The sequence below is a fragment of the Drosophila nasuta genome, chromosome X (assembly GCF_023558535.2).
Source record: "Drosophila nasuta strain 15112-1781.00 chromosome X, ASM2355853v1, whole genome shotgun sequence".
NCBI lineage: Eukaryota > Metazoa > Arthropoda > Insecta > Diptera > Drosophilidae > Drosophila > Drosophila nasuta.
Window position 1 is genome coordinate 23,279,022 of NC_083459.1, and position 24,502 is coordinate 23,303,523.

At 39.7% G+C, this 24,502-nt stretch overlaps 4 protein-coding genes across 4 annotated transcripts; 1 reads left to right on the forward strand and 3 right to left on the reverse strand.

The window, feature by feature from the left end:
- Nucleotides 1-7,312: 7,312 nt before the first annotated feature.
- Nucleotides 7,313-11,049, reverse strand: LOC132795997 (mitochondrial import receptor subunit TOM40 homolog 1). Its single transcript, XM_060806994.1, is given in 5 exon segments — nucleotides 7,313-7,832; nucleotides 8,930-9,347; nucleotides 9,410-9,649; nucleotides 9,651-9,673; nucleotides 10,661-11,049. Coding segments are annotated over 5 exon segments (1,044 nt in total). The 5' UTR covers nucleotides 10,884-11,049; the 3' UTR covers nucleotides 7,313-7,692.
- Nucleotides 11,050-11,366: 317 nt separating this feature from the next.
- LOC132795729 (ras-related protein Rab-39B) lies at nucleotides 11,367-13,850 on the reverse strand. Its single transcript, XM_060806601.1, has 2 exons — nucleotides 13,413-13,850; nucleotides 11,367-12,468 (listed from the first exon to the last, which is right to left on the reverse strand). Exons 1-2 carry the CDS (start codon nucleotides 13,518-13,520, stop codon nucleotides 11,917-11,919), a joined length of 660 nt encoding a protein of 219 aa, XP_060662584.1. The 5' UTR covers nucleotides 13,521-13,850; the 3' UTR covers nucleotides 11,367-11,916.
- Nucleotides 13,851-14,320: 470 nt separating this feature from the next.
- LOC132795728 (pyruvate dehydrogenase [acetyl-transferring]-phosphatase 1, mitochondrial) lies at nucleotides 14,321-18,835 on the forward strand. The gene is made up of 4 exons (XM_060806599.1): nucleotides 14,321-14,764; nucleotides 14,862-15,363; nucleotides 16,320-16,887; nucleotides 18,051-18,835. Exons 1-4 carry the CDS (start codon nucleotides 14,651-14,653, stop codon nucleotides 18,325-18,327), a joined length of 1,461 nt encoding a protein of 486 aa, XP_060662582.1. The 5' UTR covers nucleotides 14,321-14,650; the 3' UTR covers nucleotides 18,328-18,835.
- A 1,474-nt stretch (nucleotides 18,836-20,309) lies between these two features.
- LOC132796319 (ecdysone-induced protein 74EF) lies at nucleotides 20,310-22,897 on the reverse strand. The gene is made up of 2 exons (XM_060807458.1): nucleotides 22,402-22,897; nucleotides 20,310-22,339 (listed from the first exon to the last, which is right to left on the reverse strand). Exons 1-2 carry the CDS (start codon nucleotides 22,571-22,573, stop codon nucleotides 20,655-20,657), a joined length of 1,857 nt encoding a protein of 618 aa, XP_060663441.1. The 5' UTR covers nucleotides 22,574-22,897; the 3' UTR covers nucleotides 20,310-20,654.
- Nucleotides 22,898-24,502: the final 1,605 nt, after the last annotated feature.

Here is a 24,502-nt window from a genome sequence, read left to right on the forward strand (position 1 = left end):
ACACACTATATTGCAGCATTTTTTATTTCCGGGGCTCTTCTATTGTCTTTTTGTCTTTAGGCCTGCTGCTGCGTTCGTCCGTTGGATGGTTGTTAGGTCTTGTTGCTCCTGCTGCTTGTTGTTGGGTTGACAGCCTCTTCATCATGGCCAGAAACACGCAAAATAATCATAAATTTACATAACTGGCAAACAATAGCCGCCAGGTGGCGCCACTACTACCACAGAGCGAAAGAGAGGGAGAGCTAGTCAATGCAGCCTCTCTCTTTCACAGGCTCTTCACAACTCTGTCCGATAGTGCAATTGAGCCACAAATGCTTCAAGCAAAGACTCTCTCTCTTTCTCTCTTTCTCACTCCCTTTGTTGTTGTTGTTGTAGTTATACCCGGTATTGAAAGCTGAGAAGGGCATTCAAAGTTGGTGCTAGAAGAAAAAATTAATTCGTTTTATTAAATAAGGGAAAACGCTTAACGTCGAATTTTGGTGAATTTTATAAAAATCAAGTATTAGGTCAAATCAGAATAGGTAGGATACAGATTATATAGAGAATGAACTAGAGGTGGAGAAGAATCGATGGCACTATCGACACTATCGATGGTTGGGTGCTATCAAGCCACAATCGATAGCAGCAATGACTTTTGATAGTGGCCCAATTACTATCGATGGTGTCATCGATAGCTAGCGTCTTACACTGTTCTGTGTTAAATTGTCAGCAATTAAGAAAAAGCAAATAAATATGGATCACTTTGTTAAATGTATTCCACATAAGTATTTCGATTTTTAATGAGTCGAATTTTAGATAAACGTGGAATTGACTATCGTAGAATAGCGATGGCGCCCACTATCGATAGTTCACCACAACCTAAATATTGATGTTTTGATTTTGGTAGTATACTTTTGTTCATTCGGTTGTGGTTTTAAAAAAGTTCGTACTTGTATTTTAAGAGGTCGCAAATAATTAAATAATTTCAACTTTTAAAGCGCTACAAAATGATTCTGCTTCTTTATCTTCATGGTCTTCTTTTTCTTTTTCTTCCTCTTCTTCTTCTTCTTCTTCTTCTTCTTCTTCTTCTTCTTCTTCTTCTTCTCCTTCTTCTTCTTCTTCTTCTTCTTCTTCTTCTTCTTCATATTATTACTCGTCTTCCTCTTCTTATTCCCCTTCCTATTTTTCTTCTTATTATTCTTCTTCTTCTTCGTGTTCCTCTGGCTCTTCTTCTTCTTCTGCGCCTCTTCTTCTTCATCTTTATCTTTTATGAAAAACCACAAAAAGCTATCATTCAAAAAGAAATGAGAAAAATAAAGCGTTTTATTTCAATTGCTTTATCTGACGGGTATCTTAAAGTCGAGCACACTCAACTGTAGCCACTTTAATTCTCTGCCTTTGGCTGTTGTTGTTGCTGTTGTTGTTTATCCTTGCTCCGTCGTTGTCATCATTGTCTGCCTTGTCGCATTTTACGCCTCGACAACGATGCGTGACACAAACAGCAGACGGCTTATGCTCTCTCCCTCTTACTCCTCCTCCTCCCCCTCTCTCTCTCTCTCTCTCTCTCTCTCTCTCTCTCTGTGTGCATCGGCTGGTGATAAATAGGCAGTTAGTGTGGCGCAATCTCAGCTTACATTCATAATGCATTAATTTTTCGGGTTCGGGTTAATCGCATGCAGTTGCGAGGAGGGAAGGGAAGGAACAGAAGGAGGCTAAAGGAGGAGACGAAGGACTTCAAGTGCAGAGATCCTTTTGCTTGGCAATTTTTTCCATTAAATTACACGCAGTCAGCAACCGAATTGGATACTTGGACAAGACGTTTTCTGCTGCCATAATTGCATGTACAAGTAGGAAAGCAAGGAGTGGAAAGGGGGAAAGGGAAGAGGGAGAGGGAGAAGGGAAACTTGCTGGAGGATCTTTGGAGCAATAGCAAAGTGCTAAAGTGGTAAATATGTCAGCGGCAGCAACGACGATAAATTCTCGTTAAGTAGACGCGCACACGCAGCCCTGAGCGGGGGCGGAGGCAAGGGAGAGAGGCGTGGCAAGAAGGGGGGGAAAAGGCAATCGGTTGGCCTAATCTGCTGCGCTTGAATGATGATGTGCCACGCCCATGCACAGCCCTTAATTACAGCGTGTGTGGCGTGAATTGAGTTTCGGCAATGTGTAAGAGAGAGAGAGAGAGAGAGAGAGGGGAGAGCTGGGGACAGGCATTGGTAGAAAACACGTGCGCACATGTGCAACTTCCGTTAAAAATCTATTGCTAACTTTCAACAATTCCACAACGAAGAGGGGCGTGAGAAACAGTCAGCGACGTGAACAGACACGCACACACACAGATAGATAGTAAGGTGCTCTGGATGTATATGTGTGTGTGTGTGTGTAAGTGAGTTAGAGTTTCCTGCAGCTGTCGTAGCAACTTCCGGCTGTTGCAGCGTCGACGTCTCTGCCGCTGCCTCTGCCCGTCTGCTAAAACACTTATTTGGCTTAAGGCTACAAAACTCAAAGCCAAAAATAGCAGCAACAACAACAACAGCAGTTTGAGGTCGCCATCTTCAGCACACCAAATGCTTAAATACACTTGCAAAGAGAGCTGACAGCAAAGTGTGGTCACAGATCAGCCAAAGCGAGACAAAAGATATAAAGAGCACATTTTTCGTACACTCAACTTATGCTTAAGGGTTGGTTGCTGTGCAAGCAGATCACGCAAAGAAAGCCCAAGAGCGCCGCCATCTTCCAAAAGCAGATCCGCATGCAAAGAGAGAGTTAAATGGAGAGCGACTTAAAGAGTAGCTCAATATGGAAATTGTTGTTACTGCTTCTGCTGCTGCTGAAGGTAAAGCGAGAGCAAAGAGTATTTTCTTTCGTGTTTCTACTTTTTTCGAGTGCAACTTGCGAATTTACTTTGCAATTATAAAGAAGTAAATGAAAGCAGAGAGAGAGAGAGCTTACCAAATGCTTAAATACACTTGGAAGAGAGCTGACATCTATGTATGTGTGTCTACAGTATGTTACCCTAATGCAAACAGTTCAACCAAAGCAAAGCGCAAAGAAGAGAGCTAATTTTTCGTACATTCAAATTATGCTTAAAAGCTGGCAAGCAGATCACACAAAGAAAGCCTAAGATCCGCATGCAAAGAGAGCGTTTAATTGAGAACGACTTAAAGAGCTGCTCAATATGGAAATTGTTGTTACTGCTTCTGCTGCTGTTGAAGCTAAAGCTAAAGCAAAGAGTATTTACTTTCGTGCCGTGACTGCATTTCTTCTTCTTTTGCTGCGTGTTTTTTTTTCGCCCACTCTTTGGCTTCGCCTTTGCTGCTGCTGCTTCAATATTTTTTTACGTGCATGTGTAATCAACAGACAGATAGTATGTAAGTATTTATAAGTATGTACGTAAGTAATATGCTCTCACTGTATGTGTGTGTGTGTGTGCTTAAAAAATTGCACAAAGTTTAAGTCAGCTCTAGGTGAATGTGTCTGTGTATGTGAGAGTGCTCACGTGTCTGTGTGTGTGTATATAGTATGTGTGCGTGTGTGTGTGCCAGTCTCTGCGCTGTTTAACTCAGTCATAGAACTGTTGCTGAAGTCACGTAATTCAAATAACTAAAGTTGGCGTAAATATGCCAAGCATACAACAGCAGCACACACACACACACTCACACACACTCGCATACACATGCAGACAGTCTAACGCCCTTTCTGCAAAACACAATTGCATGGCTGTTAGTTATTGTTGTTGTTGTTGGTTGCCGGTTGTCAGTGCTAAGAGAGCTTAGTGCAGTTGAAGCTTTAAGCGTGTTAATTTTGTAATTTGTATTAAGCGCTCGTTTTAATTGGCCAATCAGCAGCAAAAGGGCATAAAGCATTGCAGACACACACACACACACACACACACACACATACTAATACACACTTGCAGAACGCTATCTGTAAACAGTGTAGACGGCTTAAGCACGCCAGCCAATTAGCTGCGCATAGACAATGGATGTTAAAGAATGGGATTTAACTGATTTGCCCCAAAACAAAACAGACACAAATGCGAGTGCAAGCTCACACACACACACACACACACACACACAGCAGACATTATTTTTCTCCCCCTCTCACTTTTTTCGCTGGCATGCATTCCTATGTATGTGCGTGTGTTTGCATGCTTAGAGCATTTTACATTTATGTTACTTACGTTGCTTTTGCTCCTCCACACTTTTCACACATTTCTTGCACAGTTTATTTACATACTTATTTGAACGCACCACGAAATTTATGCGATTGAAAACAACTTTTTCACCGAAGTAATTCGCGCACACACTTTACTACTTCTTAACCTGCTTGCAGGGCTGCCAAGCTATCGCTGTGTTATCGATTATCGGCGATTACGATCCTTGCCCACCCACCCACATTACAGTGCTGCCAGACTGATTTAATTATCGCCTATTGCGATCCTTGCTCACTGATTTCGCTAACGCTGTGTTATCGATTATCTTTGATGCAACTGACCAGGCATTGTCAATTGCGATCCTTAAGGCTTACTCAGTTTTACATTATTGATTTCGAATTATGCATTGGCGTAATATACCCAACAAAGCAACGCGACTTTTCATTAATTAGTTAAAGCCGATTGTGTGCGAGGCACAATGATGACCATGGGCGGCATTGCATAACATTTATGGGTAAGGAGGCGTGGCAGGGCAGCGCAAAGTGCGTGCACTAATTACTTATCTAGTAGAGCTTTGGGGAACGATTTTAAAGCTAAAGCTTAACACAGTTTAGCGGCCACTTAAGCTGCTGCTGCTGCTGCGCTGCTGCTGCAAGACGCCATTTTGTAATTAGCCGCATTACAAGCACATAGTAGCACACTCACTGAGATTTTGTGCGGCTACTTTATATGTTAATGAGTTTTCTTGCCTTTGTCTTATCTGGCTAGCTGCCCCCTACCTACCCCCCGTCATCCCCTATCCCACTGTAGTGGACATGAGTGCGTGCAATTGAATTTGAAAGCAGTGCTTAAGCTCCACTGCTTCCCCCTTCACACTGCTCACTGCACTGCTTGATGCTGGCATAATATGCAATATGAAAGTTGTTGTTGCCTCTTTTTGGCAAAGTTCAAATTGCATTTGAGCAAAATGCACACAAAAAAAATGCGGCGAATGGAGAAGAGAGAACGGCAAAAAAAGAAAAACACAAAACAGCCAGCATGTAAAAGAAGCGTTGACTGTTAGAGAGAGGGGGGAGTGGGGGGAAAGAGATGGCATGAAGGTGTGAGAGTGAATGAGAATGTGGCCAAAGCAAACAGCAAAGCACAAACGGCAACTTGCATGTGCATGTAAAACACACACACACACACACACACACACACACGTGCAGTGGAACATTTTCTTATCTAAACAATATTTGGCGGCGCCAACGACGTCGACGACGACAACGTTTTTCTCTTACTGATTGAACAAAGTTTGTTATTGTTGTTGTTGTTGCTGTTGCTGCTCTTGTTATTGTAGTTTGCTATTTGACTAGTGCAAAAATTGTTTTTGATAAAAGCTTCCAGCAGGAAGAATGCCAAACAACGAAGTCTTTTATTTTTATTATTATTATTATTATTATTGCAGCTGTACATTGCAGCAAGCGACATACATACATACATAAATATGCATAGCAAAATACCTGCTCATAATATTATTGCAATTTTTCAACTTTGAGCATACATCTTTAAAACTGTGCCGTAAACAGAACAGTTTGAGCGCCACTACATATCACAGTTTGAGTAGCTCGATTTGATTGGCGACTACAGTTTTGGTGTCATTACATTGCATAACACTGAATTTTGTCCCCTTTCATCTTTACCATTTTTGTGCAAGAGAGAGAAAGACAAATCTTAAAAAGAGAAAAACAAGAAGAAATGGAAAAGCACATGAAATAATAAAGTTTAATAATATATATTAATATAGTCGCACACCAAATAAAAAATTTTCACAGTTTGAGCAACACATTGAAATAGCTCACAGTTTTTTTCTTATTGCCAGCATTACGTCACAATGCCGATCCCTAGCGCCAGCCAACAGTGCAGTTTTTCAGCCACTGTTGCCTGCTAGCAAAGTTTGTGTGGCACTTGACAATGCGCGCACGTGCGCGACAGAGATAGCACTACAAACGAAATGCAAAGAGAAATTACATGTTTTTTGTGTTTATTTTTTGGGTTTTCTTTTTTTTTTGGCAAATTACAAATACAATTTGAAACATGCATATATATTTAACATATTTTACGTTCTTTTGTTTCATTTACATATGTTCTTAGGTTTTCTTTTGTCGAACAGTTTCACAGTTTGAGCAATGCCTTGAATTAGCTTACAGTTTGATTCCTACTGTCAGCATTGCGATCTCTAGCGGCAGCCTCATAACAACACAGTTTTGCAGCCACTGTTGCTTGCTAGCACAGTTTGTGTAGCTTTTGCTATGGCGCGCACGTGCGCGACAGAGACAGCACTACAAATGAAACGCAAAGAGAAATTACATGTTTTTTTGTGTTTATTTTTTGGGTTTTCTTTTTTTGTTGTTGTTGTTGTTCGCAGCTGGCAAATTACAAATACAATTCGAAACTTGCATATATATTTAACATATTTTGCGTTTTTTTTTGTGTTTTATTTTTAATGTTTTTAGGTTTTGTTTGTTTGGTTTTTTTGTTTTTGCCCACACGAAAAAAAAAACATTGGTTTCAAATTGTTTAACAAATTTTGTTGTATGTAAATGTGTCATTGTGTAACTAGAAACTAATTTATAATTTAAGCATTATAAACTTAAAGCAGTTTTGTTGTTTTGCATTTTGCATTTTCCGTTTTGTTGTTGTTTCTTTTTCTTCATACGCTGCTCGTTCTTCTTTCCACTCGTTACTCGCTACTCGTTACTTTTTACGACTGGGGCTCTGGCAGGAGGAACAAATGTTTTGTAAATGCGCCACAAATTCATTTTTCTCTCTTTTTAGTTTTAGGAAGCAATCTTAAGTGTAGAAATTAGATAACTGTTTCTTTCTTCATCTGGTTTTCTTTGTTTTTTGTTTTTGTAATGGAATTGGAAATGTGCAGAGGGATGAAAGGGGGCGGGTGGGATGAGGGAATGGGCACAACTTAAGTTTATTGTTGTTTGATTTGAATACAGCACAATTTGTGTATTTTCAAATGTTTCTTTTTGTGTTTTTTACATAACATAACATTTTATTTCCATCTCTTTCTATGCTGCTTCCTCTCTTCTTCATCTTCTTCTTCGTCTTGTACTAATTGCTGATAAATTTTGCACCCGTTTTTGGTTTTTTTAGTTGCCTCATGTCGCTGTTGCTTCTAGTTGCTGAAGGGGTTGGGGGGTGGAAAGGGGGGTTGGGGGAGTGGCCTAGGGAGTTTTCGAATTTTTACATTTACATTTTGCAATTTGTTGTTGTGGTTGTTGTTGGAAATGTCAAATGATCAAAAGCGTTGATGAGGTCAGATTTAAAACAAATGAACAATTATGCTTGACTTGCTGCAGTTGTGTGTGTGTGTGTATGTATAGAAATATACATGTGTGTGTGTGTTTGTATGTTGAGCATGCTCCAAAAATCCTTTTCCTTTTTTCTTCCATTCTATTGCTCTGTGAAAACTGTGTGTGTGTGTGTGAATGCTATCGACTCTCTTTCTCCGTGTGTGTGTGTGTTGGTATGTGTGTGTGTGTGGTATCGATTAATCGATTTATCGATTAACCAATCATCAGTCCACAGCCGAGCTTAAAGTTGTTCTTCACATGATTCATGCGCCCGCTCAGCGTAAACGAGAATGGCAAAGGCTGCAAACGCTTCTCCAACACTCCCGAAATGTGCCAATTGGAGTCAATGGAGCCTGCAAAATAAGCGAGATTCATTATATTAATAAAAGGAAAAGTAAGTGCAAGTTTAAAGAAGCGCTAGCTTTGAAATTCCCTGAGTTATAGTTATTTATAGGAGTGGGCAGACAGAACGACGGACAATGTTTTTAGTATTTGATGGTTGCTGATAAGATATAAATATAGATATAGATAAATAGTATTCTAGCACTTTTGGATAGTTTCTAAGATTACTATTATTAATTTAAGTTTAAATTATGTTAACTTAGCGACATTTAAGTATTTTTAGTTCAAATTTTTAATTGTATAGTTGGTGAAAATATTCTTAAGGTCCATTTTTGTTGTATGAGCTTAAGAATATTCCCACCAACTTTACAATTTGAATTTAGATTAAAAATGCTAAAAGTATACTTAAATTAACAAATGTCAAAATATCTTGTTTTCCTTTTCTAAAGCCAATGCTAGAAATTAAGAAGAGTTGCTTGGAAATTCAAAATGTTAACTTCAATTAACTGAGATATGGCATTTCAATTTTAATGGACAGAGATGATTATAATATCCTCATAAATGAAATGTCGATGAATAACATAAAAATAATCTCGATTGAATTGGATAAATGGAAAGAAAGACAGACACGAGTATAACATGCTAACAAACTTAATGTCTATTCATTGACATAATCAGAATCATCCGAATTCAATTGGACACACAGACATTACTATGAAATAAAATGTCTCGACAACGCAATCATCCCGTAAATTGGACAGACGTAAGAACAACCAAACCGAGATTAGTTTATTATCCTAGCAAATGCAATTTCTATACATCAACATAATCATAATCATCCTGATTTAACTGGACAGACAGACATTAGTATAGTATCCTAAGAAATGAAATGACTATTCATCGACATTATAATAATCATCTCGATTCAATTGGAGAGACGGAAAGAAAGACATACATAACTATAATATCCTAACAAACTAAATGTCTATACATTGACATAATCATAATCCCGATTCAATGAGACAGACAGACATGAATGTCTCTACATCGACTACATAATAATATGTCTAAAACCCTATCGACGACATTCTAGAACACTTTTAGGTACCTTTGAAGACCAGATCGGCCTTGGGCAAATCGATTTGGTAGGCAATCGTAGCGACGGATTCCTGCATGCGGAGACTTGTCTCCACCTCGACGCCAATTTGCAGCTGCTCGCTGGCCTTTTGATAGTAGCACAGATGCAATCCACTGGGACCCAAAGTGCCCGACCAAATCGAGTCGCCGTTGGTGTAGCGTCCCAGAGCAGAGACGATGGCAATCTGGCGTCCAGGGACATTGGGTCCATACTGATAGGCGACCTCAGCGCCGAGAGCTGTGCGCTGTGTCACCGACTGCAGATACTGGCCAACGATGACGCCGGAATTGGTGAATATGCTCGGATTTCCGAGAGTGATCGAGGCGGTGAAATCATTGCCTCGATAATCTGTGCTCAGCTGTGTGGCCATCACCTTGGACTCTTGAATCTGCAAAAGGATAAATATTACGATACTTTCAACACTGGTTGATCAACGAGTCGAAAACTTACCTGCGAGGCAAACTTGCAGCGCAGCCGCGAACTGAACTGATGTATGACATTGGCATTGAGATTGCCAGAGGGATCAATGTCACCCAGGAGCACGGGGAATGCCTCCGTTGGGCTGTATTGCTTGGTGCCCACGTAGGTGGCCCCAAAGCGATAGCCACTTGGCACTGTGGTGCTCAAGTTGATCGTGTGCGATACCTGAAAGTGATTGCTCAGCCCTTTGTTCAGCATGATCTTGGCCCCCCTCAAATGTAATGGCCTGTACATCTGTGAGGGAGAGAGAGAGAGGTGTGATAACATGATGAGAAAGTGTTCTATGTAGGGAATTGTATTGTGGGCAATGTAAGAACAAGATTTCAGTCATAAAATCACCCATAAATTGCAAAACAAGCCCTCACAACCTTCATACTTTTCTGCTGCAAAGCAGTTATGCTGTATGCAGTTGAAATACAACTGGGTTATCAACATTTCTCATGTCTCATTTCTGCTGCAGAGCAATTATGCTTTATGCAATTGAAATACAACTGAAATATAATTAAAAAAGTGTTTAAAAGCATGCTTCCCTTTTCCGCTGCCAAGGAAACCATGTTCTCCGCATCCAATATGCAGCTGGGATGACTCGACACGAAATGCGTGAAATTCCAGTTGGACATGTCAGCCAAGATGTCATTCGCAAGTAAACTGCGCTTAAAGGAAGCAAGCAGTTCACGCAATGCATGATCCATATGCACTGCTTTGTTAAGTAGCTGTTTTTCGACTGCGCTCAAAGGAAGCAAGCAAGGCAACAATATTTTCTGCACGCCATTTGCAGCTGGGATGTCATCGCATGACTCGACACGAAATGTGTGAAATTCTAGTTGGACATGTCAGATGAAATGTCATTCGGAATTAAGCTGCGCTTAAAGGAAGGAAGCAGTTCAAAACGAAGCGCGATCCGTTTCCACTGCTTTGCTAAGCAGCTGTTTTTCGCAGGTCAAAACCCAATTTGGCCCCCACTCATATCGATAACGATAAACATGCACATGAATGAGTACATCGAAGGTGCAACTGATAATACATAATCACAGAGACAGAAACACGCACTCACACTAACACGCACTTACACACACGTACACGCGCACGCACACATACACGCACTTGGGTTAGCGCAGGCAACCCCCCCTCCCCACATTCAGCCCGTTTCACATGCTTGTAGGTTATGTCATCAGAATGGCAAAAACATTTTTGGTTTGCTCATGAATGAGAATCGCATACCTTTGCATTTCTTGTGCAACTCCTCAACGGTGCCGGGATTCTCGAGTGTGTGCTCCTTGGACGCATCGCCCACATCGGCCGCAATCAATGTGGCTGCTGCTCCATCTGTGCCGCTTCTGCTGCTCAGTTGCGCTGGTTCCGGCAGCCCGAGACTTGCCGCAACGCTGTTGCTGCGCGCCGCCGTTGGCTCGATGCCGGATGATGCCGCTACCACGTTACCCATTATTACCTAGATATATAGTTTTTCTTCTTTTGTGTAAATTACTGCTGTTGTTATTGAATGTGAGTGTGTGTGTGTTCCTTTTTTTTCTTGTTGGCCAACGAAAATTAGAGAAGTGGCACGCGCTGTACGGGGTATCACACTACAAAAAAACAAAAAAAAAAGACTGCTTTTGACAGTCAAATGTCTCGATATCACATATGTTTTTGCCTATCGATATACTGGCAAGCATCGATGCTTGCTGCTGACTGACGACTGTTTCACAGTTTACTCTGTTGCTGTTGCTTGGTTAGCTCACAAAATATGTAAAAAAAAATTATGACTAATTATCATTTGATTGAAATCAACTCAAGAAATAAATATTGATTGATTAGCTAAGCAAGTAATCGATACTCATTGCGAGCAGCTGAACTGCCATTCCACTGGGCAGCGTTGCCAGACTGTTAAACTTAGTTGGGCGCTGAATTTAAAATAAAAGCCAAGCAATTTAATCAATAAAAACGTTTATATTTCAAGTTCAAGTATATGTGTATCCTTATTTTCTTTTTTAATTTTGTTTTCTTATTTTCTGTTTCACATGTTCACGCACATGCATTGAAGTATTCCTCATGTATATAGGTTAATAAGATGCAGCACAATACTCAGCTGAACAGAACAATTATGAAAATCAGTGTAGAAGAGTCTTGGCTGGGTTTTTTTTTACCGGGAAAATGCAAAAATATATAAGATTGGACTTAACTATGAGTCATCGTCACGAGTCAACAAAAATACATTTTGTTTTCTTTCTTTTTTGATTTGTTTTTTTGGTGCACTATTAAAAACGAGTCAACAAATAAAGACAGCATACAATTATCAAATCAACATACACAAAATAATAATATGTAAAATCGCATAGAAAAAATAAAACATATTGTATGTTCTGCATATATATGTAGGAGACGGTTTTGGTTTTGGAAAAAAAAATTTGATGTATACTAAACTAAACAAAGTTTGCCGCTGGATTAGAAACGCAACGATCACGATGATCATCATCCCATCAACAGCAGGAGGACTTCTCTGGCTCGGCGACAAAGAGATTAAAGTCAAGACTGTTGGGTCGCGCAAATCCAGATTTGATGCCATCCCAGCCATCCTCGGCTTTATATTCGCCCGATCGGATGCGGGCATAAACCTCTTGGGTGACCATGCGAAATGCCTCCTCAACGTTGGCGCCAGTTCGCGCCGATGTCTCCACAAAGTGCAAGCCATGCAACTTAGCAAATCCTTGGCCATCTTCAGTGGACACCTCGCGATGCCCCGAACCCGAATTAACCAGATCCAATTTGCAGCCAACGAGTGCAAAGACCGGAACATGCGGCTCAATGTGACGTCGCGCCTCCATCATCCAGAGCGGTATATGCTCGAAGCTGGCGTAGTTCGAAATATCGTAGACGAGGAGAACGCCAACCGAGTTGCGATAATATGACTTTGTGATCGATCGAAAACGCTCCTGGCCAGCGGTGTCCCACAGCTGAAGTTTGATCTGTGTGCCGTCCTTCATTTCGATGAGGCGGGCAAAGAAGTCCACGCCCACTGTGGGATCCGAGAGCTGAAGAAGAGAGCAATAAAAGTGTATTTAGTTGAATGGTTAAAAAATAAACTCGATATTCAAAGATATGTAATTAGGGTAATATTGCAACTGTATTTAGTTGAATGTTAAAAAAAATAGTATAACTATTTGGATTACAAAATAGTTGAGCCTATATTAAAAGTGTATTTAGTTGAATGTTTAATTAATAGTACAAATATTTGTATTAAAAGATAGTTGAACATATATTGAATATTTAAATAACAACATTAAATTCCACAAATTTGTATTAAAAGATAGCTGAGTTAACATTGCAATTCAAGTTATTAATTTGAATATTCAAATATAAATATGAAACAAATTTAAAGTAAATGAGAGTTGAGCAAACAATTCCAATGTTAAATTGCTTTATTCCCACATTTGAAATTCATTATGTTAGCGCCAAGTGTGCTTAAGCGTTGCCACTCTTGTTGAAAATTGCTATCCTTTACAACTGCAACTTCACAGAGAAAGAGCAAGAGGGGGACAAGAAGTTGAAGAAGTGAAAAAAAAGAACTGTGCAAACAACACTAAATTAACTTTCTTCTTAATTTTTCTTGTTAATCACCCAAACTAAATGCAAATAAAACGTATTTACTTGAGTTCAAAAGTGCGCGCTACATGTTCAAGGTTGCCACACTGTTGTATGTCCTCCTAGGCAATTGCATTATCAGTACTTTACACTCACACACACACTAACACCCGTATAGCCATTCGCTGCGACACTGCGGTTATGGGTGGGGTATGAGGAAGGGTGGGGGGGAAGCGGGGACACATAGGAAAGATGCTTGCCTTTGTCTTAATGAATATATTGTGCGCTACTTTAATTATGTAATTATTATGATTGCACTTGACACAGTTGCACTAAGAAGCACATACAACAAAAACAAAAAAAAGAACACTTTCAAGTAATACGCATAACATACCTCGGCAAATTTTCCATCTGTGAAGAATTTGAGTAGCGAACTTTTGCCCACTGTGCTGTCTCCAATGAGTATTAAGCGAAATTGATAATCAAAAATTGGCTCAACCATCGTGTTTAGTTTGTTTTGTTGTTTGTTGACTTTTGTGTATTTGCTTCGCTTGTTTTGGTTTTTGCGTTAATGCGCAAATTAACTTTGTCCTTTTTGCTTTTCTTCTTCGCTCTAGTTGCTGCTGTTGTTGTTATTGTTGTTGTTGCACACCCAGCGAAATTGCGTTTTGCTTTTGACTTGTGCTCTTGGCGTTAATTAATTCACCGTTGAACGTGCTGCTAGCGTATAAATCAATTTGTTGCTTTTTTGTTTATTAAATTTAACTAAACTCAGCTGCTTGCTTTGCACTGTTTTGTTTGTTTTTTTTCTAACGCACAGCTATTACTGTCATTGTATGAGTGTGTGTGTGTGTGAGTAAGTGTGTGGGTTGGTTTCCAGGGCTGCCAGCAAATTACTCATGCTTGTACTCAGTGGCATCGCTGCCATTGCCGCGAATTTAAATTATTTATTACTGTGTTAAAACTGTCTAGAAATTATGAGAAACACTAAAATTATTTTTTTTAATAATGATTGTTGTTGTTTGTATTTATTAATCAAGCGCTATATTAATAAATAGTATAAAAAAATACTCAATTGCCTACTTAGTGGCAACGCTGCAGCTGTCGCGCAATTGCGTTTTATTGATTGAACACAAAAAAGCAAATTGAATACCGAAAAAATTGAATTTATTTTCAGTAAATTTTGTTTAAAAAAAACATTTATCGTAATTAATTAAATAGTAGTTTACATTTGCTGTGTTATCGATGCTGCGAACGCATCGTTATCGATATTCGGTGCTCTGCTTCTGTCATCGCTATCTGTCATATTTGACATTAGTTCGTTTTATTTCGGCTTTATTTTCGTATTGTTTTCAATTTTGTGCTGCACAAATGTACAATAAAATCGAACACGAAGGCCGAGCAATAAACAGCAACTTGTGCAGCAGCAACCGAGCAACAGCACCAAAACGCCCATAAATTGCCGTTAACTGCCTTGCGCGACAATTAGTCAAATAAAAAAAGAGAGGCAACAACAACAACAACAACAACAAGAAGAAGCAGTAGAACGTGTGTGGTTACCGCACTTGGAAGGAGAAGTAAGGCAACACACACAGATCCAGCATAGCATATAGTATTTAGAATCACACATAGATGTTAAAGTTTGTGCTGCACGACGCCATTGGCTACGTGCGCAACAATGTGCGTGAGTTCAGTCTCAATGCCCTCCGACTGCTGCCGCAGCTTCCCCAGCTGAGTCCCTACGATGTGAGTACAATTATCGATCGCACCCAAAAAACTATCGATTAATCCTTTATTATTCGCTGTTGTTGTAACGATGTTGTTGTTTCTGTTATATGTGCAGGTGAATTTGGCATTACGCGAAAATGAATTCGTTTACAATTTCCCGCTGGACGGCATCATACGCAGCTACGAAACAAATCAACTCGGCTCCAATTCCCCCTGCGAGGATTCACGCACCGAAGCCAGTCTCCTCCATCGCAACGGCTTCATCTGCGGCGTCTTCGATGGCCACGGCGGCGCCGCCTGCGGCCAAGTGGTCTCCAAGCGTCTGCTCCGCTACATCTCCGCGGGCACGTTGCCCCGCCAAGTGCTGCGGGAGCAGATGAAGCAAGGATGCACCAGCCAATCGTTCCTCAAGTGTCACAACGACAATGTCGATTTCGTTAGCGAGATTCGTCCCATCTACGAGAACAGCTTCCAGCAGTACATCAAGCGTCTGAGTGCGGAGCCGCAGCGCGATGTCGCCACCGAGCTGGAGCAGGCTTTCCAGCAACTCGATGAGGATTTGGCCCTCGAAGCCTTGGCCACCAACGATGTCCGCACCATGAGCGTTGCGCTCTCCGGTAAGCAAAACATTTTCCAAAATTGTAGAAGAAGTTGCATTAGCTCCTATGCAGTTCTTGTTTGGTCTAGAAATGAGCCACGCGTTCTCATAGCCTCCTAAAGGAATCTATGTAAAAAAAAGTAGTAATCATTTTTATAATATTCTCTAAATTATATTGAACTTACAAATAATTTCTATGGAAATCTATTCCGTCGTTCTGTCTGTCCACCTATTGTATCTCTTATATCTTAAAGGCTATAAGAGCTAGGGCAAATAAATTTGTTGATTACACTTTTCAGCTTAAGAGCATTGAGTACTATGAGTATCTTAATAGCTGCAGCTAAATTTAAATTATAAATTGGCAAACCATTCATTTATAGAAACATACATCCACCTTTCTGTCTGTCCGTCTCTTTAATCGCCTACATTTATATTCATTTCTGGTTCCTACGCAGTTTAAGAATGCTGTAGAATAGGACAAACCCTTCTTATAAACCCTAAAATAAATTATAAATAAAAAGATAATTCATTTTAATAACTTTGTTAAAAGATGATAAATTTCTATTATAATAAACTTGCAAACTATTCATTTGTACGGAGATCCATCGGTCGTTCAGTCTGTCCTCCTCTTTTTATCTTCTATATCTTCAAGACTATATCTGCTGAAGGTACTAAATTTGGAGATAAAACTTTTCTGGTTGCTAGTCAACTTAAGAATACTGTAGAAGAGGTAAAATATAAGTATCTTAATAGCTGCAGCTAATCCGAAATTATAATAAACAGCAAATTATCATTTATAAGGATAAATTTTGGGATTTTTGTATCCCATTTATTGACATCTAAAGTTACTAAATTTGGGGATAACATTCTTCTTGTTTTTACACAGCTTAAGAATACTGTAGAAGAGGGCAACTATGAGTTTCTCAATAGCTTAATATACCATATAATATGCCTCATTTCCTTCCCTTATTTTAGGCGCCGTTGCTTGTTTGGTGCACCTGGAGGGACTGCAACTGCATGTGGCCAGCACTGGGGACTGTGGGGCTGTGCTCGGAGTGCTCGATCCGCAGACGAATCAGTGGCAAGTGAAGAAGCTGAACAGCGAACACAATGCGGACAACATGCAGGAGGTGGAGCGCATTCTCCAGGAGCATCCGCGAGAGGAGCGCGAGACGATCATCCGGAATGGTCGACTGTTGAGTCAATTGGCACCGTTGCGCGCCTTTGGCGACTATCGGTACAAGTGGCCGGTGGAGACGATGCAGCAGCAGGTGGTGCCCATGTTTGGGGAGCATGTGATGCCACCGAATTATTACACACCGCCGTACCTGACCGCACGCCCCGATGTCCAGCAGCACGAGCTGGGCGTCAACGATAAGTTTCTAGTCATTGCCAGCGATGGCCTCTGGGATTTTCTCACGCCCAGCGAGGTCGTCAGTCTGGTGGGTGAGCACATCAACTCCAAGAAGATCCTCGAGCCGATGCGTCTCCCCAGTGGCGATGTCAAGCTGAAGGAGATCTCCGCTCAGCTAGCGGAGCGCAAGTAAGTGAAGAAGTAAAAACTGCTCGTTAAAAGAGTATGTACTACCGAGAAGGTCGTTCACACTTTTGCAACCTACGAATAATGCTTCAAAGTGTTAGTTTTGGTTGTTTTATAGAATATATTTTGATTGTATTTTACATTGTTAAGAAATGCTCATATAATTGATGGAAAGAGTATTGTAAGCAGAAAAATGGGTACTACCAAGAAGGTTGTTGGCACTTTTGCAACTTAGCAACAATGCTAACAAGTGTTAGTTGAGGTTTTTATAGTGTATTTTGATTGTATTTTCCATTTTTCAGAAATGTTCACATAATTGATAGAATGAGTATTGTAAGCAGTAGAATGGGTACTACCGAGAAGGCTGACGGTATTTTTATAGCACAACTCACTAATAATGCTTACAAACATATGTCTTCGGTAGTGTATTGCATTTTTCATAAATACATACTTAATTTTTACAACTAATATTGCAACTAAATGTTATTAATAGGGGTACTATCAAGAAGGTCGTTGGCACTTTTAGAGCTTAATGCTTCAAAGTGTTCCCAGAATTTAACTTACTTTTATTTCACATTGTTTATAATGGATACAATTAATATTGTAACTAAAAACCATAGAATGGGTTCTACACTGCTCAAAAATAATAACAGTAGAGTAGAATAATAAGAGTAGAATGAGTGCTACCGAGAAGGCCGTCGTAGAGCTTTATGCTTCAAAGTGTTAGTTTAGATTTTCCTAGAATATAACTTATTTCTGTTTTGCATTGATTACAAATAATTGCTATAGAAATAGAATGAGTATTGTGAGCAGTAGAATGGGTACTACCGAGAAGGCTGTCGGTACTTTTATAATAATACTTACAAACAGCTGAGGTTTATAGAGAGTATATTTTTTTTGAATTTTATATTGTTTGGAGAGAATATCTATCATTTTTATTAATAGCAATGAAAATAGGTACTACCAAGAAGGTCGTGGACATTTTTACAAATAATGTTTCGAAGTGTTAGTTTAGGATTTCCTAGAATATAGTTTACTTCTATTTTACATGGTTTACCAATAATTGGAATAGGAACACTACCGAGAAGGCTGTCGGAGCATTTTTAAATGTTATTCTGAAGTTGCGGCATCCCAAAATGAACTCTCTATTATTTGTTCGCTTTCAGAGCCGGACTGACGCGCAAGCCGATCGATCAGAATGCGGCGACACACTTGATAAGGCATGCTTTAGGAGCCACCGAGTATGGCATTGAGCACTCAAAGATCTCGTATTATTTGTCCCTGCCGCAGGATGTGGTGCGTTTGTATCGCGACGACATCACCATCACCGTCATCTACTTCAACTCGGAGCACATTGCCAAGCTGCGCAACGAAACATCGACTGCGTCATCATCATCATCATCATCTTCATCATCATCATCGCAACCTCAGCCAGCGGCGTGATTTGAGTGAACGACGACAACGAGATCTGGATGTTGGATGGATTCACGAGTACCTTCGAGCATCTAAGCTAAATCGATATATATATATAACTACTATATATGTATTTGTATATGATGAATATGTATTTATTGGACGGCGTCTAAGCTAAATCTCAGCTAGTCGCATAAGTTGTTTCGTTTAAGTTTTGTTTACAATCTCCTCCTTCTCCTTCGCCTACCTCCTCTTCAATTTTTCCCTGTCTCTAATTGTTGCCACTAGTTGTTGCTATTGTTGTTGTTGCCGAAGTCTTGATCCTTGACGATCGAAGCGCTGAAAATTACAATTTAAACACAAGCTATCCTAACGATAATAAGCTGGAACTGATTATGCATTATTTTGCTTTTTAAATTGACTTCTTTTAGGAAATTAAAAATAAAAGTTGATTGCATTACTTTGGTTTTTAAATTGGCTTCTTTAAGAGTTTATTGATTTATTTTGCTTTTTAAATTGGCTTATTTTCGTAAATATAAAATAAGAGTTGAATATTTTTGTTTTAGTTAAAGACTTATTTTAATTGCAATTGAAATACAAAAATAGAATATGGAATATTCATTGTTATTTATTTCAATTTAAAGTAATTCAAAATGTGACTCTTTTTTTTGATAAAATATATAAAAATTGTGAAATAAATTTAAATTAATTAAAAGTAACTTATTTTTTTTATAGAAATACAAAATTTTGTTTCAAATTTGAATTAATTAATTAAATGTGCAATGTGTGATGGAAATACAAAAATTGTAAAATATTCAACTATTCTTTTTCAAAATTTAATTTAATTTTAAAAAATTTTAAAATTCGAATTCAATTTCTGTAAAGTTTAAGCAATTTAAATATTGGCGCCTGTTATCGATAACTTTCCTTACTCGATAGCTGTGTCCTGTTTTGTGATAGCGCGAGAAATCGCACTTGAACTCAAGTCGCCTATCGATAACTTTGCTTTGACTGCTTACCGTCAAATCGCATATCGATAACTTTGCTTTCTATTTGTGATTTGAATGCAAAGTGCCAAAAAGAGTTTTGCTGAGTTATTTTGCTTTTGTTTATTACTGCGCTCAGTACAACAAACTTTTTGTTTGTTTGTGTATTATTGTTCGGCGTAACAAGCGGTGATGGCTTTGATTTATTTACACTTTACTTTTTCTGTGTGGCTGTGACTTGTTACAGCCTGTTACCGGATCGCTTACTCGAATTAGAAGTAAAGAAAATTTGCAGTTATATAATTTGATACAAAAATGCACAAATTAGTTAATTACGTAATATGCCTTGAACTCAAAATAAATATTGTTAAATTAATTATTTGATATAAAACATTAGCACCGTTTTGCTTTCTATTCGAAATGGGTAGCGGGTATCTCACAGTCGAGCATACTCGACTTTCTTATATTGCGTACTTGTTAGTATATTATTTGGTATATCTGGTATATTTTGACATGTGTGCTATATTTTGAATGTAAGACTATATCAATATACCAAAAAATAGCCGTTGGGATATTTTCAGTATTTTAGCGGTATATTGTTTGGTATATTTTAAAAAGAATACCACATATGAGTGGTATATTTTGCACTCTGTGGTATATTATGAACGTAATGCTATATTATACCAAATATAGATTATGGTATATTTGCGGTATTTGAATTTGGTACATTTTTAAGAATTATACCGCACTGTTACGCTATATTTCGTATGTATTACTATATCAATATACCAAATGTAGATTTTGGTATTTTCCGGTATATTAGTTTGGTATTCGCTTTTGTTGGGTATCTCAAAGTCGAGCACACTCCACTGTAGCTTTCTAACTAGTTTCAACTTTCGTTCAACAACGAAGGCGGCAAATAGTGGGCGTGGCAGTGTTATAAACCACGTTGACGGATGATTTAAGGCGGCTTTTTAGCAAGTTGTAAAACATTTTTCGAGAAATGTGATTAGTTTTATTTTACAATTATATTCATTACACAGTTTGAGGGGGCGTGGCAGGGTTCAAAGGGGGCAGGGGCGGGGGTTATACACAAGGTATAGACGAGGCATCGTTAACGCTAAACACTACGTTCAAATTGGCGAGCTAAGGCTAAAAACGAACACTTAAAAGAGAAAGAGAGAGGAGAATTGGGGAGAGAGAAAATGGGGGACAAGGAGAGGGAGAGAGAGGGAGAATGGGGAAGAAGGAGAGGGAGAGAGGAAGAGGGAAAGCATTAAAACTTAAAAATGACCGATTTACAATTCTAAATAATTATATTAAAAAAAAGATAAGTAATTTAAATCTGATGAAAAACGCGCGCTCCTCCGTTTAGTCCTTGGCTTCCAGATCGGCGGCGACTTCCTGCCGACTGACGCAATTGAGGAACTCCATTTGGATGTGCGTGATTTGCGTTTTGCTAAAGTATTGCATCTTCTTCTTGAGGAAATCGAAGAACAAATCGAGCTCATCTCGCTTGAGTTGCTGTTGCTGATGTTGCTGCTGCTGTTGATGTTGCTGCTGCTGTTGTTGATGATGCTGCTGTTGCTGTTGTTGCACCTGTTGCTGCTGGAGTTCGTCTTCTTTGATGAGCGTGCTGCTGGAGGCAACGCTGATGGAGGTGCCGCCACAACTCAACGTTGGCAGTTGGAGTATCGTCGTCGGGCTGCTGAAGTGACCCGCTGAACTATTGCACAATGTGGTTGCTGCTGTTGGTGGCAACGTCGTGCTGACAACAGCAGCAGCCGATGGAGTTGCTGTCGCCGTTCCTGTTGCTGCTGTCGATGCATTCAGTTGACAGGCGGCGGGTTGGGAAATTGTGACGCTGGTGCTCGTTGCCTCCGTGACATCGACGAGCGCAATTTGCTGCGATTCTTTTGTCGATGATGTCGTGGTTGCTGCATTCGTTGTGGTCACCAGCGTGAGATTCTTGAGCTTCGTGTCCGCCGTAATCACTCCGCCAGCAAGCACGCTATTTGTGGCCGTCGCTGTTACTGTTGTTCCTCCTCCTCCTCCTCCGCTGTTCCCGCTCCCACTCCCGCTTCCACTTGCGGTTGTGCTGGCAAAGTGATGGGCACGCAATATGTGGCACGTGATCTCCTTTTGCGTCTCGTGCGTCTCCGGCTCAATGTCCTCGATGAACTCATCGATGTAATGGAAGCCCTTGCTATCGGCCACATCGTCACCGCAATGCGCTCCACTCGCCTCCTCATACAAACACACTTCCTCGTAGTCAACTTCGGCTCCTGTTGCGGCATCTTCGTCCAGTTCGTGCTTCACAATGTCCACCACTTGGGTGCCATCGTGTTGCTGCACTTCATCCTCATCCAGTTCATCGTCGACAACATCGTCGTCGTCCTCCACTTCGCCATCAACGTCATCGTCGTCTTCATCTTGCGTTATCTGTGACAATTCAATGCTCGAGATGCTGCCATCGTGATGACGTTGCTGTTGTTGTTGTTGCTGCTGCTGTTGTTGGTGTTGCAGGTGATGCACATGTTGCTGATGGCTGTCGGGAATGTGATGATGATGATGCTGCTGCTGCTGCTGCTGGTGATGATGATGATGGCCATGATGATGCGTCGGATGCGTGTTGCTGTCATCGGCCACACTCTCCTCATAGGCAGTCAGTATAAAGGTTTCCGCCTCATCGCCGCCCACCAAAGTGATCTGTGAACTGTGTCCATGATGATGATGGTGATGATGATGGCTGGCCAAAGCACCGCTGCCATCCTCATCGATCACATCGTGCTCCAAATCATCCACATCCCCCACATCGCCATCCTCGTCTTCATCGTCATCATCGGGCTGCTTTTTGATCTGCAACATTGCAGCGAGCGCATTGCGCTGAGCTTTTAACTTCGGTTGATACACCTTGGAGAGGAAATCGAGTGGCTTCGCATAGCGCCACTTTGACAATCGTCCCTCAATGCATTTCGGGGACCGGCGACGATATTGATGATAAGTGTCCCTCAGATTTTTCCATTTGCGTCGCACTTCCTGCACGCTGTACTTATCTAGGATTAAAGCATAACTTGATTAGATGGAAGAGGAAGAGCCCTACAACAACACAACTTACTGCCCATTTGCTGGGACACCTTCATCCAACCGCTTAAGATGTCCGGACGTCGTCGCTGATTTGGCTGCAATTTGTAGTTGTAGAGCGCTGGATTCTGGCGCACCAGATTGATCAGTGTTATAATGTCGTCGGTGGGCGCATTATCCTTGTGATACCGCTTGCGCTCCGACATCGTTGCGTTCACTTTAAGTATCACTATTATTATTATTATTATTGTTCAGGCAGGCGCTTGGTTTGTGGATGGGCGAGGGGGGGTGGAGGAGTTGGCCTCGCTCGCCTGCTTGTGTGTGTGTGTGCGCTACGGCCAGCCAAATTGCACACTGCTTTAACTGTTGCTATCCTCTTCGTTTTGTGCACACACACAGCCAGCGATCGCGTTTAATATTGTGCAGCGAGCCACGAATTAGCCATATTACAGAATTACGCAGAAAAACACACAAAATTGGACTACAAAATTTTTGGGCTATGCCAGCGTTGCCGTACCGCCTTTGTATACGCTGCAGCCGCAGCGGCGTTGCCACCTAGTGGCAAAACGATTGTACACTGAATATGCATATTCGATTTATTGCGAATAGATTTCGAAAAATTTAAATAATTCATATAAATCAATTTTATTAATTAACAATTAAATAAATGAATTAAATAAATATATACAAAAGCAGAAAACAAGAAGTAAAATAATTAATGCATTTAAGCGCAATAAATTATTCTAATAAAATAAATATAACAAAATGTTATAAACAAACAGAAAAAAATAATATGAATAATAAAATAAATAAAACAAAATGTATTCGACAAAAATAAAGAAATTATATAAATAATAAAATAAATAAAACCAAATGTAATTGACAAAAATAATATAAATAATATGTGTAAGGGTAATAACTTAATACAATAAACTAAATAAAAAAATAAAATAGCCATAATAAAAAAATAATATAGATAATGTGTTAGCACAAAAAATTAATCTAATAAAATAAAAAAATGTAATAGACAATAATACAAAAAAAAATAAATAAATAATATGTTTAAGCGCAGTAGATGAATCTAATCAAATAATTACAAAAATGTAATAAAGAAATATAAATAAATCAAATACAAAATTAATATCTCTTCAATTCAATTTGTTTTAATGAAATGCATTCCATTAATAATATAATAATATACGATAAATTAGGTGCGTAATAATAATGTAAAATAATAAGAAAAATAACTAAATTAGCTACTAAAAGAACACAAAGTAAAATAACAAGTACTATAAAATAAACGCATAAAATAATTACAAAAAGTAGAACGCATTAAAATTGAAGTCAAGCTCTTTGACATTGCTGCCAACTTGCTGCAACTGTGGAGCGCAATGCTGCCAACTGTGCAGAACTTTGTCTGCAGCAGTGTGACCGGAGCACAAGCAACTGTTAAGGTGAGCCCCCAATACAAATGTACTCCATGCAGTCGGTTTATTTGAATACGACACTTCAGTCACACTGGCGGCGAGACAGTGGCTGAAATTCGAAGCGCAGCAAAATACAAAAAAAAACGAAGAAACAGAACGCAAGAACGCAATCAAATAAGTAGCAACAGGACAACACGAGTCGAAAGAAACAAAGAATAAAAAACGAAACGTAACGGATTTATGCATATCTAGCATATTTATTTATAAACGTTTGTTAAATGCGCAACACAGCAGTCGCCGCTGCTGCCGCCGTCGCCGCCGCATTTCGTTGTGTTTAGTGCCAAGTGCAATTATCGAGCGTCGTTCGTCGTTTTGCATCTTCTTCTTCCCGCCCCCTCGCTCTTACTATCATCCTTCACATTGTTGTTGTTTGTGTTGTGTTGTGTTTTGGGTGCTAAATATTTAGCGTGAGTGTGTTTTGTGGAAGGAAATTCAAAAGTCTATTCAATTTTGTGTTGCGGAAATTAAGTCGTTTATCTCTCGTTCTCCATGTGTGTTAGTGTTGGTGTGTGTCTGTGTGTATGTGAAAGAAAAGGTGATACAAAAAAGGCGCAGTAGCCACAAAGCAGCGACCCCAAAGCCAAAGCAGAGCAGAGAAGCATTCGTATGCAAGAATTGTCGTCGTCGTCGTTGTCGTTGTCATTATAA